This window comes from Puntigrus tetrazona, chromosome 8 (genome assembly GCF_018831695.1).
Source record: "Puntigrus tetrazona isolate hp1 chromosome 8, ASM1883169v1, whole genome shotgun sequence".
Classification (NCBI taxonomy): domain Eukaryota; kingdom Metazoa; phylum Chordata; class Actinopteri; order Cypriniformes; family Cyprinidae; genus Puntigrus; species Puntigrus tetrazona.
In genome coordinates, this window is record NC_056706.1 from 4118373 (window position 1) to 4134894 (window position 16522).

Here is a 16522-nt window from a genome sequence, read left to right on the forward strand (position 1 = left end):
CTCCCCCCAGAGCCGCTCGCGCTGCTTCGCCGGAGTCTGAGCCGCTTCACAACAATGTAGCACACGCATAATGGGATTTACCGGGTTCACTTTCAAACGCCTGTGTTGTTGTTTTAAAAATTAACAAGACTTTCGCTTTGACTTCAAACGGGATGAAACGCAGTGCCGCTGAATGAAGTGAGTAGCACAGTTCGCCGAGAAACTTTTGGGTGTTTTTTTTTTTGCGTTTTTGGATACGGAGCGCTGAATTTATTAATCTGTAGACGCTTTTTCCCTTTAAAGATTCGAATAAGTGCGTTTCAGGTAAAAACGACTTCGTTTTCGAGGGAAAGGTTTAGGATCGCGTTACATTAAGTTATTGTGAATGTCAGTGGGGAAGTATTTATGATCCTCGGGTTCATTAAATCAAGTAATGTGATTAGGAGCAATGTATTGTTTCCATTTACCTGACAGAGATCTCATTCAGTATTTCATAACTTGCGATCAGAGCACTGAACATAATGCATCTTTGTGTTCAGTTCGTTGTTCAGTATGTTCTGTTTATATTTTATAACCTTTCAGAAGGTTGCCTGCAGTCTGGGACGGACCTCTGAGAGTATTCATTGATTTTTGCTCTTGCATTCTATTTCAAGCTGTAACAAGCTTCACTTAGATAGAAAAGAAAAAAAAAGAACATGAAAATTAAAACGATTTTCATCTTTTTTTTTTTTTTTTTTTTAAAGCGTCTGCTGTTGAAATGCTGTTTGCAAACATTTTTAAACTAAGTGAGAATTGCTATCTAAATTGCATTTGTTGTATAATGCCTTTTGATTTTTCTTTAAACCTTTTCGTTCAGCTCTGTTTGTAAAACTTTAATAGGACCGATTCAGTCTATCGCTGCAGATAAATAACATCACGCGGATGTCAATGCCTCTGAAACATCATTATCAGACAGCTGCGTTGACGTGCAATTCTCAAGACTCCAATTAATCCAAGGTGACTAGTCAGAGACCCCAAATGCCACGCTAACCTGTTGTGGAGTGGATCTAATATATTCAGGCTTAATTGGAAGATAACTAGATGTTTAATCACACATTTACTCAGTGGTTTTCCTCTGTATCAGCAGCTTGCGGTTATTGTACTATTCCTCCGGGAGGTGTGGCATGCCACTCTAGGAGTCACGTTCGGGATTGTGTCTTTTCAGCGAGCCGTACCAAGTTTCGTGAAACCCGAACATCTCTTTTCACCCTCTCTTTTCTTTTTTTTTCACGCGCTCCCCCCGTTGTTATGACTCCATTGTCTCCTTCCTAAACGCCTCCTCCCTTTTAGCCCCCGAGGAGTGGCGGGTTTTCACCTTGCGTTCAGCATATGGGGGGCGTAATTTGCTGCTCGTGTTGACATTCTTTTATTGTTCGGTGCACCCGGTACCCACAAACAAGTTTTTCCTCCCTTTAAGTCTCTAATTTGAAACTGCACTCCTGCGAATTAGCATTTTCTCGTGCTCTTCAAAGGCGGCCCTTATCTTGTAAAATGTTTGGCTTGTAAACGCTTTAGGGAACCTTCATTCAAAGCCATTATTGCGCTCCCTGAGCTGGGCAGACAAAACATACAGCTGCGCTTTTTTTGTTGTTGTTGTTGTTGTTGTTGTTTTCGGCCTATAAAACAGCTATTAAATAGGGTGCGTAATGTAAGAAGTAGCCCGTGAATTTAGTGGCAGCTCCCTTCCTGTCGGTTTGACTGGAGTGAGCGTGTTTATCTGCCCCCATCAAATAATTAACGTCGCATTTTTATGCACGCAGATGCTTGTCAAGGTGGTGATGAAAGCAGTGTGGGCCGCTCACGAAGTGAGAGAGTCTGCCGGTGCGAAAATGAGAGCCGAGGGTGAAACCTAATAATCATCATCACACGGTTGATGGTTCCAGAACTGTTTTTAAAATTCACAGAGAGTAGACGCACTTCTCACACTCATCCAGCTTATGAATATAGATGTGCACCTTTCTAACCTGCCAGAACTGTTGAATTCAATCAGCGTAAAATTGAAATGGCACTTTTTAAAAAAAAGGTTTACTGTGATTACCTGTAAGGTTGCTTTCAAAAGAGCCCACTCCGTGTCATTTTCCCGCAGATTCACAGAGTTCGTCTGTGATAAAAGCTTGCTTGAGCATCATTATATCTCCCATTGTGGCCATTACGGCTCATTACCATCAAAATAAGATGTCATCATATTTGTTTGTTCAGAGGGGTGATAATTACAGGGAGCCTTGGATGATTGGTTGCCTGACTCACTTAGTTCGACCGCTGCCGCGTTTTCTCCCGCAAAAATTCCTGCAGGACCTAAACGGCACGCTAACCTCTTGCACTCCTTGCCGAAACGCCCCGATGATATCAGATGTCTAGCAGTGTGCGTGAAATACGCGCAACATATTCATGAGCTCAGTTGGAGAGTGTAAAGCAGCGATGCGGAGAGGAGGCTTTGCTGGAAGCAGAGGACAGATTGCAACAGAGATATAAAGATAGTTGAGTTGGCACGGTGGGAGGGAGAAAAGATTGAGTAAATACGAAGCGGCGAGTCTTTTCTATAAAATATTAAGAGCCTGAGTAGCATACAACTGTCAGCGATGAAATATGCACGAGGTTACTTTACTAATCGGCGTATTTTATCACACTCCCGCTTTGTGTTCTTCAAACAGCCAGACGCGTTCTCTGTTGTTTTTTGCCTTTCTCTTCTTTTTTTTCAATTTTCCCCACCTTCTCTCTCTCTCTAGTTCCATATTTCCCAAAGTATCACCCCCTCCTGCTTGGGCGTAGAGTATGGAAATGAGAACTTGCCCACCCTCCCTCCGCACAGAGGTGGTGATTAACCACTGCACACCCCAGGCACACACACACACACACACACACACACACACAAACTCTCTCTCTCTCTCGCACGCTCACACACACATAGACACACACTTGGTGTGCTGACACTTTCATGCCTGGCATCAAAGAGACTTGTAAATCCCAGTCACTCTCACTCTCGGTACGCATTCAAAGAGCCAACGCTGTAATAATCAGCGGCAGCTCCGCGATGTGCCCATCTCCACCAGACATGATGCTTGTTGCGAGATGCTTTGTCTTTGTCTCGCACCGAATTTCCAGGTTTATTCCCACCCTGACACCTGCGTTAGCATGGCACGGCCTCACCTGCTGCGACATCCCCACCAATCTGCTGCGCAAATGCGATCTTACCTTATGAGAACTTAAGTCAAAAATGACTTGCTTTTTCAATCAAGCGTTTGCATGTTGTGATTAAAGGGATGTATGATAATTCTGTCACCATTTAATAACTCTCATGACTTTCTTTCATCTGTAGAACATGGAAGATATTTTTAAAAGTGTTATTTTTGGTCCATATAGTATGCGCAGAGAAAAGGTATAAAAGCTTTCAATGGAGCGGTAACCTTTCAAAAGGTCTACCTTTGTACCCTATTCATCCTTAAATGGTGCACATTAGTACCTCTTTAAAGGAACACATCAATAACTAAGATTTATTATTAGAACCGAAGTGGTATATATTAGTAACTTTTGAAAGCGTACTACTTCAGTGACCGCTTTTGCAGCAGAGTTTGTTTTCAGATATTACAAAATATCTTTAGGAATAAAGACTCCTTGCTTGCCGTAAGTTTCCGTTTGTTAAGGTAGCATGAACACTGAGACATGTTTCTAAAGCCTGACATGCTTTCTTCAAGACTCTTTGATTTAATAATACAGTATTCAAATCCAAAAGTTATATATTAATATTAATTAATGGACCTGAGCTGTCACCGATGTGACAAATACTGTAGCAAATGTATGCAAATGTATGTTAGTTACGCATTAACTAATGAGACCTTTTTGCAAAGTGTTATCCTGACTTCCTTTGTGTTCCGCAATATGAAATAAGCCACGCAGATTTAGTGTGACATAAAGGTGAGTAAACGCTGACAGAATTGACCATTTCGGGGAGACCGTCTCATTAATTTACTACATGCTGTGCTTTGCATTGTCTTATGAATTCAGACACTTTTAGGACGCTTTATGAATTCGGATGCATTTAAATGACGAGAGATGTTTTGACGAGAGGCAGCGGTGCATGTTGCAAGATGCTTTGTGTCACATCAGATTTCCAGGTTAATTTTCACTCAAAAATCTTGCCGCCTCCCACCCGCTGTGACCGCTCACCCAACCTACGCCCTCTTTGTGTGGCTCGCACAGGCTGCAATGCGAAGCAAACATCTCATCTGAGAAGTTCACACCTCGAGAAAGTGATCCAATTAGGCAGAAATGTCATGACTTGCTTATTTTTATCGAGCTTTTGCTGGAAGGGGCGTGATTAGCATTCATGAATTTACATGCATCTGTTTGTACATGCAGAATTTTGCATTAAAGCTCCATTAGATTTGAAGGATGTAACCGAGTATTCGGTTCGGGCTGGGGGAATTGGGAAGTCATTTAAAAATCAATATTGATCAGTCAATGTTTCTGAATACTTTAGGGGATGTATCCTTGAGATCGATGGCAGTTACGGCCACCAAAACCTAAGAATTCTAGCCAGACTGTATTGTCCCATCAGTTCAGACAGTGCTTTAAATTAGGGGAGACGTTTTGTCAGATGTCAAGCCCACCAAAGCGATTCCTTCCTCTGATAGCGCAAGCACACAGCATGGGTGGGGTTCGCATGTCTGTCTGCTGGCTCACCCCCATTGAGGAGTCTTGGCCTCTAAAGCTCGTCTCATTTTTTTTAACACACACAGAGGCTCACTTTTTTTTTTCTTTTTTGAATGTGCCAGTTGCATGCTTTGTGTTGTGTCCTTCATTTTTTGCACGTGTGGAAAGTGTGTCTGTCTGGAAGAATTGTGTGCGCTCGTAAGCTTTGTGTCTGATATTGTGTTTTGTGTGTTATGCGCTCAGCTAAGAAATTAGACACACGTGCACGCTATAATTACTAGCGTGTCTGTTTCTGGAGGTAATGAGTGTTGAGTGAGCGTAGCAACCTAGTAAGTATGTGCTTTGTTTTTAATACGCTGCTGCGCGGTAGAGGAAGTTTACAGAGATTGTGAATGTAGAATTTACACACACACACACACACGTACTAAAAAAAGCGCTTCCAGCAAGGGTCAAAGGTCGGCCTGCAATCGAAATGGCTCTCCCTAAATTGGTTGCACCTTTCAGGGTGATAAACTGTGCTACCTCCTATTTAAAACATGTTTACATATAGCAAAAGCTGTTATTAGCGATACGCATCAAGTATAATAGCTATTTGTCTGGTTTTTCAGTAGTTTGCTGCAAAACCAACCTCTATTTATTTCCTCCCTTTGTCAAGTCCCAGTTCTTTGTGTGTGCGTGTGTAAGGAAGAGCCCGTCTCCAATATATATCCCAAGCTTTTTCCATTGCTCATCACAAAGGCAGTAGCTATTCCTCTTCCTAGTGAATAGGGAGTGTGTTCTCACTCGCTCCCATGATGCCCCGAAACAGTTATTACCATTTAAGTCAAAAAAATGGAGATGAATGCTGATGCTGCAAAAGCTCGACCTAATTCAAGCTGTGAAATTGCCTGTTTTGACAGTATAAGAGACCTCCTGCATGCTCCATTTTAGCACACTTTTGTTCTGTGCCATTCTCACCCTGTCCGCCGCTGTTAGGTGGATCTGTGTAGGAATGGTTGCACCCTGGGTGGGATTCAATCACAAGCTCTCCGTTTGGCTTCTGTTTGCCACTCTCGGTTAGATTTTCGGCGAGGATACGGTGGTGGCGACACACCCTCTCGCTATTAAAACGCTCTAGGGCTGTGAACGCCTCGCTGATTTATTCATGTAGGACTGATACATGTAGCATTTACACGTTTTCTTTTCGATACCGGTATACTTTTTTATCTCCATTTAAATTTTTTTTTAATTTCGTCAAAATTTTGAATTTCATAAGCATTTCCCACTCTCTTTGATGAGACCGCTTTCGTTACTGTACCCTTAAGACCGCTATATATAAATGACCTCTGTGATGATTTATAGGCGTTCCTGTAGGTCAAACAATGGAGCATGAGTGCTAACAATGACAACAGCAGGAATCTGATTCCCAGGCAATGCATCAATTTAAAAATAAATACAGTGAAAATACATTGTACATCAGTTTGATAGAAAGCATATAAGAGATTTGAAGACTTTGTTTACTGGCTTTGTTCACATAGTCATTGAAAACCGAATATGTGTGGATAATTAAATAGACTGACATCATAGTCACGATGAGTTTTTCGCGTGCCAAACTACATTTAGGTAGTCCAAAAAAAATGTGGAAAACCGCAAAGAACTGTCAGTTAACCGTCGAACTAAAACAAGAGTTTTAAACTTGGGTGGTTGTGTGCAGTCTATGAAAATAAATAAGAAAAATAAATGAGAAATGAAGAAAAAGAACCCAAACATGACTTTTCGTAACTACTTTAGTTTGTCTAACATCAGAATGTGTCATAGCCTATAACTTATTTTTTTTTTAATAAAAGATCAAGGGAAATGTAAATTTTCATGTTAGGACCACTTGAAAAACGTGCTCTAGAATCTTTTTTTGCTGAGTGCAGAATATCCAAAGCATGTCAGCTTATTATCAAAGTGTTTTTTTCCACTCTGAATGCAAGTCAGCATCATTTAGCTTTTCCAGATCCTGTTGTGCAAGACCTTGACGAAACGGGTCATGACTAAGGATAAGAAAAATCATCTGGCGGTCCGTAGTCTCTCTGAGCTCGTTCCTTTTGATCATGTTCATTAAACGTGGATAGCGTGAGTCCTTAAGCTAGGTAGACAAGAGACAGCGTACAAAGCGGTGTTCAGTTTTCAGCCTTCATAAACAAGGTGGCGCATGAACTCTCCAATCCAAAGCCTAATTGAAAAGAAGTGGCTAATCTCGGCAGCATGTCAAACTGTCCTTTTCTTACCCACCATCCCTTTGAAGGTGGAGACGAGGTAAAATGTTATGCATACTGATAGACTCGAGCTTCTCTGGAATTTTTTTCCCCCTCCTCTCCTTTGCTCCTTCTCTTCATCTCTCATATACTAGGCCCTCAAGACTTCTTGGCTGCTGTGATATGAATTAAAGATGAATCTTTCTTTTGCCTCTATAACTTTCTTGCTCAGATACTCAGTGTCCTCTGATACTTTTTCTCCTTCAAAAATGGAATCGTGTTTGGCGTACTGGCAGAAATTAGTCAAGCCTCTATCTAGACTTGACTTGAAGGCACGCATAACTATTACTGTTGCTCATACTTGGGCTTAGGGATTTGAATGAACTCCTAACCCTAAATATTACACCTTGGCGTGTAACTCATCTTGCACTACTTGTGTCACGGATGTAAATGATGGCTTAAATTTTGTGTCTTGTTGAGGAGATTTGGACTTTGGAGTTCAATTTAGTTCTGAAAAGAGAGCAAATTAATATGTGTAAATTATAGAGGAAGTAATTGCAGAATTGAATCAATGTACATTTCCTGGTAAGGCTGGACTTTTATCTGGATTCAGATGAGTTTTTGGGCACAATTGCTGTTTAACTTCAGTTAAAACAGCTAAGACCAGCTCGGATCAAACCACAAAACTAATATATGTTTTGTTTCAGTTTTTTTTCCTTTAGAAAGTATTTAGTTTCAGAGCAAATTTTTGTCATTGCCCACATTGCACTTTTATAAAATTTAAAGCTAAAAATTGTGAAGACTTTTGCAATTGCATATTAACACCCTGGCAACCTCCCAGAATATCCTAGCAACCACATACCAACAAAAAAAAAAAAAAAAAGAACTGACAATGTAGCAATAGAAATGCATCATGGCATTGAGTTCGGGATGCGCCGCTCGTTTTCTGAAAAAATGAAAATCTAGTTATTGCATCAGATTATTCTTTATTTTCTCTCTGTTTTGTTCAGAGGTTGATAACTGAATGTAACAGCTGACGCTCGTGACTTTCGAGTGGTTGATTAAAGCAGTGTCTGTTTTCTCAGTTTCATCAGTAAAACCAGAAAGGCAACAGCTACAGGCATCATGCATAATTTAGCACCTAACTTCTTCACATCTCTATTACTTTTTATCAGCGCACTCATATTTTCACTCACACTTTCTCTCTCTCTTTCTGTTTCCCCATTTACCCTCTCCCTCTCTTTCCTTCCACTTCTCTAAAACCTCAGTAATTCCGAGGAAAAGTCCATGTGTTCTCATGTCATCTCACGGCAGTCAGGATCGGCCAGTAAACAGTGAGTCAGACACCCAGAGGCTGACACAAACACCAGCAAAGGATTTTAATGATAACTGGAGCCTGCATCTTGCGCACTTTGGTATGTTTTATCAGCAGCCGCTCTTGCGTATGCCGCTCGTACGATGACTTTTCTGAAGTAAACTCCAGTATTATTGCGTGTTTCTTGGTCTCAGACTCGTGTCTTTTATTGCACTGGACCAAAGCCTGGCAGTCTCACTCAAGCATCCTTCACTGCCTGTGTGAAGGTGGCAGGACTTTGAAGAACAAAAGAATGTGTTTGAAGCCTGTAGTCTTTGTGCTGCATGGTGATGTGCAGCAGTAGGTATTCTCTGTGGTGTTTTTCTGTTAACTTAACATTTGTCTTCTCTCTCTCTTTTTCACCCTCTCTGACTCCCTTTCTTTCTCTGTATCTCGATCACCCATCTGAATCACCTCCTCTCTCTGGTTTCTGCTAACACTGACTATCTTGCTTTGCCTCCTGACTCTCTTCCTTCCTTTTTTATGTGTTGCTAAACTTTCCATGCCCTTCTCCCTCTTCCTTACTGTCTTTTCCTGGATCTTTGCTTCCTCCCCGTGACTCTCCTTGTGCACGTTGCCTCCACTTTTCTGACTTTGCTGACTTTTTTCCCCTGTTGTTTACGTTCTCACCCTGTCCCTCCATTCTGAATTCTCTTTCTTCGTCCATGCTTTTTTCACACTGCCCTCTCTCTCTCTCTTCTTGATCTCTATCTCTTTCAGCAGGTGAGGGGGTGCCATGCCAGCTGCTGCTCCCCTGTTGCTGCTCCTCGCCATCTTGTGGTGGCCTTTGGTACTGCCTCTGGCCCCCGGTCATCTTCAGAGCCCCCCTACATTCATCACTCTTAATGGCTCCCGCCTCAATCACCTCCTGCTCGACACCCATTCGGGCCACGTCTACGTCGGGGCAGTAAATGTGCTCTATCACCTCTCCCCAGACTTGCAGCTGCTCTCCTGGGGCAAAACGGGGCCTAAACTGGACAGCCCGGACTGCTTACCCCCTATTGACCCCACCGATTGCACTCAAGCGGAAACCACGGACAACACCAACAAGCTTCTTCTGCTGGAAGAGAAAGAAAGGGAACCGCTCAGCCTGATCGTGTGTGGGACCGTCCTGCAGGGAATCTGCGAGAAGCGAAGCTTGGAGAACGTCTCTCAGGTTCTATACAAGACCGATAACCCCGTGGACACTCAGTATGTGGCAGCAAATGACCCTAGAGTGTCCACGGTTGGCGTGGTGGTGGAGCAGAAAGGTGTTCTGCTCATGCTTGTTGGGCGGGGCTACACCAGTAAAGGACCTGGTGGGATCCCGCCAATCACAATGCGACGCTTAACCTCAGTCGCCCGGCACTCTGCGCCAGCATTTTCCCATGAAGAACTTGGTAAACTGGTTGTCGGTAGCTACTCCGAATACAACAACCACTTTGTGAAGGCTTTCCCCCACAACAACTATGTCTATTTTGTGTTCTCTCGGCGCGATGTGTGGGGCAAACGAGAATATCGGACGTATGTTTCAAGACTCTGTGCAGGAGACCCCAATTTCTACTCTTATGTTGAGGTGCCGCTTTCCTGCGGTGGAGGATACAATCTGGCACAGGCAGCTGTACTTGGCTATCACCGTGAACAACCCACGCTGTTTGTGGCTATGGCCATGGGGCAGGCGTCAACTCCCACGCCCACAGACCGGTCGGCTCTTTGTGTGTACAAGGTGGAGGAGCTGGATAAAGCCCTGCATGGCGCCCAGCTACTGTGTTATACACAGGAGGGCAAAGATGCCAACAACAAGGAGAAGGCGTATATAGAATACGAAGTATCCTCAAATTGTCTGAAGCTCCCGCAGGTAAGTTGTTGGCCTGTGTTTGTAGTCATTCCTCAAAGAGGATTACAACCCACTGAAATTCATCATGTTGTTCTCAAAGGGCCTTTGATGTGCCAACTGATCCAGCAAAAATGAAAATGCTCTTTTTTTTTATTATCCAGGCTGTAGTTCCCTAAACCCCTTCCACCATTCGCAATCAGTTCCGCATTAGACCCTACCCAAATAACCACATAATTCCAGCATTAGCCAATGAGACTTAGCATTAGTTTTTTTTGGCCCTTAGGTACCTGCTTATATTGCCAGTCTCAGGCAGTCATACCCACCTACCTCAACATGGCTTCAAAAGACTTTCTTTTAGCAGACGGAGGGAGTGGCTCTGTGGATGTAGCAGCTTTTTAATGAGGGTTAAATCCACAGCTAAAGAGCGATAAGTAGGAATATATAGCTAGGGGAAGCCTCAAGATATCAGCCCATTAGCCGGGACGTGTAAGACAGCATGGTGTGTGGTTTCTTGGCGACAGATCAGGGTCAGCTGGGGCTTTTTTGCGACAGGGGTGTAAGTCTGGGCGAGTGGCAGCTGCCTCGGTGCTGACACAGATTAGCGTCCAGCTGCCTGCGCCAGCGCTAATCCACACGGCATAACAAATGCAGCGGTAGTTCCCAGATTTCTGCATGTTACAGAGCTGATTCTAAATCTCTGCTCTGTGAGTGTATACGTCGTCGGTTTATGCAAAATCGAAAGTTTATTTATCTGCAATAGCCATACCAGTATTAGCGAATAGGGTTTTTATAATGTAATTTCGAGTATACGGTGGTTTATGTAGTTTATGGTTTGTTTTAAGTGTGACAAATGAGTACTGTAGAATTTCAAAGAGCGAAATCTGAAGAGGTTTTGTTTGAGAGTGAAAGAAGGGGAGGGAAGGAGCTACGGGGACTAAGGGAGATTGGGTAATGTTCTATTCATGTGTCTGTTGCAGTGTGGAAGGGGGTATTGTGTATTAGTATGAGCCTGGGAATGAAAAGAAGTGGTGTCTGTGTGTGTAGCCTCTGGGAGGTGGTTAAATCCAGCTTAACGCCGCAGCTGGTTAGAGTTCTGCTGACCCACATCCTCTCTGGGCTCACCGCCCCAGTGACCAACACGCACAGAAGCCCACTGAACCTCTGACCTCGAAGGCACAATGTCAACTTTTAATGTGTACGTTTCACTATATGTAATATATGACAGTATTTGTCTGTTAGTGAGCTTGCCATAAAAGTTATTCAAAATTAGCAATTGATGATATAAAAAAAACTTTTTCTTTAAAAATAGTTTTAGACCATGTAACTATGTGTGTAATAATTTAAACACTTACTTTATACTGTTACAAAGATGTGACTTGACGCTTATGCAGTCTGTATTGGTTGTTTTTGGCCAAGCATTTAAATTTATGGGGACAAAAGTTTGGAATGACTTAAAATTTTGGTCTGATATTCACACACAGCATTATCATATTTAGAAGACTGAATATAACACATGACTCATATTGATTTCTTTTAGCGTACTTCATGGTCCTTTTGAAGTGTAAATGCTCCACTCTCAGTTAATTAAATTTAATGAAAAAAGCACAATTTCTCCTTATGTGCACAATATCCTGGAAATGGTATTGAAGAAGTAAATGGGGGTCTGTTCCTGTTTTCCTTTTTGTCTTCACGGTCATGATGCTCGTGTTGCAAATTTATCAGTTATAGCCATCTAAATAATTCATAGGAAGTACTGCAGAATGGATGGCTATTATTTTGTTTCCAAAGCAGTAGGTGTGTATGATGTTTGTAAATTTGACCTCTTTTGGCTTCAGTTGTGTGCCACTGTTCCGCTGTCCTGTGTGACCACTCCCCTTGGTCTGTTAGCTGAGGTATTGTGTCTGTCCGTCTACTGACAGCTGCAATTCCAGAATAGCATTAGGTCAGGACACACAGACCCACTGCTGGCTCCAGTGAGAGTGCATCTAAAAATCACTCCCAGCCATGGATAGATGATGGGTTGAGTTTGACAGACACCATAATAAAAGCAGCTTAGCTTTTTTAGTATTGATTTTCTTTATGCACACAGCAACGACAGGATGTTTCTGGCACTTTCCAAATGTTCGTAGTTGACTTTGGAAAGTTGACTTTTGCTCATCCAGTTTTTAGAGCTCCGATTTAATATTCTGCTTGCATTTTGGATATTAATTGTTCATAATGTGTCGTCTCTCAGGGTTTTTGTCTCAGTATTGTAAGCATGTGGGCACACAGCTGTCTGTCTGTGTGATTAGCTCGAACCTCATTATTTCCAAAACATTTAACATTCATTAATTCCTAAATTGTTTATATATTGTTTGACTGAATTCCAAGTACAGCCAAGTTGCATATATTAAAAACTTGCATGCCATTGCAGGTAAACCACCAGTCATAAGTTTGGATACACCTACTTTTTATTTATTGTTAAGGTATAATTATATCTTATTTCATATCAAGTCATTTAAACTATATTTTTAAAAATCCGCTCTTGTTTTTGAGCATCTTGCTGTTTTCATTCCAGGTCTGCGTACTCCGGAAATTCTTGCAGCCAGCTTAATGAGGTGCATCCTTGGATGCTTTTTAAAACGATTCAAGGAGTAATGTGTGCTGGGCATTTACTGGAAGCTTTTCTTTCACTTTGCAGTCAGACTTGTCTAATAAATGTACAGTTTTATATTCAAAACTATTTCATGAATTCAAACATAAGCATTTAAATCAGATAGTTATGAAGATTCAAGTGTCCAGTCTGGTAGTGTGGTTTAATGTACTGCAGGTCTCTTCCAATAATTTCCTCCCTACTGTCAGTGTCACTAAAGGTAGGCGTCCTCTCTATTGAGTCCTCTCTGCAGTAAATAAAGTTGTCAGTGGTGGCATATAATCAGTTTATGGGTTGGGAATGGAGAATGGGTTCTTATGCAGAACCGGTATATATAAATATGCCGGAACTGAGTGGTTTTCATGACATTCGTCTCCGTTTACAGTCTGCATTCTTCCACTAATGCAGACAGAGCACCGTACTAAAACCGTACTGACAGTGTTTTCATGCACCATTGCCGCACCACTATTGATTCTAAAGTGCCAAAATATCCCATTTTAGCCAAGCTGTAATGTAGCAGCTTGAACTTAATATAAAGAGCGAGAGGAAAACTGTTGAATTTCAGGCTGTTCTCATCCCTTATAATCATGAACTGTCTATGATAAATACATTTGATGATGGATATAGGTAATGTAATGTTTTTGGGGTTGTGCAGGACTCTCTGAATGAGTACCCATGTGGAGGTGAACACACACCCAGTCCTATCGCCAGCGCCATTGCTCTCGAGGCCACGCCCGCTTTCACCTGGACTCCTCCCATCACCGCTGTCACAACAGCAACTGAAGTTGGCCACACCATAGTGCTGCTAGGAGACAAAAATGGAAGACTGCACAAGGTATGACTTATTGTTACCTATTATTGACCATTCAAATCATGCTGTTTTTTTCAGTCTTGCATCATGCTTTAATTGCGCTAAACCTGCAATTGTTAGCAGCAAAAATCCTTAACCATTAAAGACCCACCATCCATCACTGAAGCATAATGGAAAAAATCAGCATGAACAACTGAATTTTAAAGGCTGTTTACCATCATTAAAGACTCCTTTATTGAAAAGCAAACACATGGAGTAATCATAATCTGTCATTAAGCACAAACTCTCCAGTAATGAGCAAACCACCCTACAGCATGGTAATGTTACGTTATTAAAAACCGTTGGTTCAGTCAGAGTTCAGTGTTACATTATTTATCAGGACAAAGTTGTGGGGAGGTATCGTAGTGAGTTTTTGCTGCCAAAATTGGATTGCAGTTTGTGTTATTTGTTTGGGGCCTATGGTTCAAGGCCACTGCAGTCGAGATAATGTATTTGAAGATAACCTTTCAAAGCAGAAAAACATAAGACATCACAGTTAGCCTGAACTTGGATTTAAGCTGCCATTTAAGGCAAATGGACAAAAGAGAGCATGCATGTCCTAAGCTCCTGTGATCTTACAGGTGGAACAGTGTAGAATTAATTTTATGAATCTTGGAAGGTAAAAAGAAATGCATAATGAGCAACCCATATACTTGACTAGCTAGGATTTGGTTTCGGTTAAAGTAATAGTTCACCCATCATTCCAAGGCATGTGTTATTTCAGTCCTTCTGTGGAAAATAACAACATTTTGAAGAACCTTCAAGCAGATGTTTTTTTGTATGATGATAAAAGTGTTCCAAAATAAGCTACATTTAATTCATATTGTACAGAAAATCTTTCTTTTTGGCAAAGCTCTGAAATGGAATTAAAGTTCAGGTAGGAATATTAAATGATGCCAAGTTATACAGTTCAACTTTTTAGTAAATAACAGCTATGGCTTCAGAAGACTTGGAATAAATCTCAGAAGGATGACTAAATAATGTTTGCGTTGTTATTTTTTTGGATGAACTATTCCTTTAAGATCCTTCAGGCAGGAAATCCTTGTGCAACATTCATTCAGACTTGAGAAACGCGTTCAGTTTGCTCTATCAGGGAATATTTTTGCCATTTTAGGGGTGAATATATTTTGATCTGCCAATTTTGCCTACTTTCAATCTGGGAATGTGGGGTATTTACGGCTCGTGGCTGGCCCAGTCTGGCCCGGAGGTGGTGTGAATTGTGTGTGTGCATACAAGTGTGTGAGCGTGTGTTTGTGTGCGAGCGGCTGCCTCATCAGCATGAGAGGACATGTTCTGAATGCTTATTGCAAGCGCCTTGGGGAGAACCAATCCCAAGGGAGCCGGTCACATGCGGTGCGCTCTGGGTCGACTGATATGGGTGGTGGGAGCCACACTTGGAGTTTTTCATCCTTCAATCCCCTCCGGGGCTGTATGAAATATTAACAGCGAAACTCTGAAACAGCAGCTTGTTTACCGCCCAAAATCCTCCTCAGGCAGAACTTATCACAGACAGCCCACGGTATCACTTCCCCTGCCTGCAAGATGCAGAAAAACCCATCGGCCTGCTGAGATTGCAACTCGCTGGAGCTTTGTGGCCAACTTTTGTGTGTTTTTGTGTATGCGAAAGCATTGATTAGCGATGCTTGCTTTTGTTCATGCTTTTGAATAAACCACTAATTGTAAGTATTCAACTAGAGAGCATAATGTGCCCTGCAGCGTTTGTGCTACAGACATAAATGATACCTTAAATCATGTGCTTTGTTTTGGATAGCTGTTCTTCATGTGCCTTTATTTTTATTGCAGGTGTTCTTGCATGCAAATGGTACCGGTACCAAATATGACACAGTGGAGGTGGATGCTGAGAGTCCCATTAACGCTGACCTGCTGTTGGACTCCACCAAACAGAACGTCTACGTATTAACCGAAAGAAAGGTACGAGAGACAAACAACTTCCTTTCAACTGCCAGCAACTGAAACAAACGACATCTGTTACATGCATGCTCTCAAAGGAGAGATTACACGTTTACTTTGACAAACATCATTTGAATGACAGATTTTTTCTCGAGATGAAAGTCTGGTTTTGTTTTTTGCATTGTCGAGTAATTGCCGGTGGATTCGCCTTGGCAGCCAATCAGAATCAGAGATGTTCGCTTATGCAAAAGTTGCGTCCTCTTGCGTTTTATCATTTTGCAATGGGAGAACGGTGTACAGGGCCTCTGATTTGTGTGTGTGTGTGTGTGTTTCAGGTTACAAAGCTCCATGTCGCTCAGTGTGAGAAGCATTTAGACTGCCACTCCTGTCTGTCTAATAGAGATCCCTACTGCGGCTGGTGTTCGCTGGAGGGCAGGTACTTGAGCTCACCTGACTGCTGTTACACATCACCAACCTGCTCTTTCAACACTCCCTTCCCATCAGGCCGCACCCCTCGCTTCACATATGCATTTTATCATATGGAGATCTTAGATATCCATAATTTCTTCAACGACTTCTGTTTCCACAGAACAGCAGTTGTGTTACCGGTTACCGGGGGGTTATTCTGTGGAGTCTATAGTTTAATACTACAATACCGTTGAAAGAAATTAACACTTGGGTTGCATTAAACTGATTAAAAGTGGTAAATATATTTATTCTTTTACAAAAGATTTCTACTTTAAAATTAATTATTTTAAACATTCTATTCGTTAAAGGATCCTGACAAATTCCACAATGTTTTCACAAAAATAATAAGCAGCACAGCTTTTTTCAACATTGTCAATAATAAGAAAAAATTAGCATATCATATTTTTAAAGGATCATGTGAAACTGAAGACTGCAGTAATGGTGCCAAATAATCAGCTCTGCATCACAGGAATTGATTACATTTATTACAGAAAACAGTTGATTTAAATTGTAAAGCATATCAGAAAATTACTGTTTTTAATGTGTTTTCAATTTAATAAATTTTAGAGTTAGTTTACCCCAAAATGAAATTGCCTTCTGT

The 16522-nt window shown here is 41.7% G+C and overlaps 1 protein-coding gene across 6 annotated transcripts in view; it reads left to right on the top strand.

The window, feature by feature from the left end:
- plxnb3 (plexin B3) overlaps positions 1-16522 on the top strand; it is a 69312-nt gene that overhangs the window by 25121 nt on the left and 27669 nt on the right. The window contains exons 1-6 of one of the 6 annotated variants that reach the window (XM_043247256.1): positions 24-177; positions 8159-8305; positions 8965-10081; positions 13348-13527; positions 15346-15474; positions 15789-15889. In XM_043247256.1, coding sequence (XP_043103191.1) covers positions 8981-10081; positions 13348-13527; positions 15346-15474; positions 15789-15889 — 1511 coding nt within the window. In that variant the 5' untranslated portion in view covers positions 24-177; positions 8159-8305; positions 8965-8980. Of the gene's footprint in view, positions 1-23; positions 178-8158; positions 8306-8964; positions 10082-13347; positions 13528-15345; positions 15475-15788; positions 15890-16522 lie in introns of those variants that run through there. The other 5 variants (XM_043247258.1, XM_043247254.1, XM_043247257.1 and 2 more) reach the window with 5 other exon arrangements.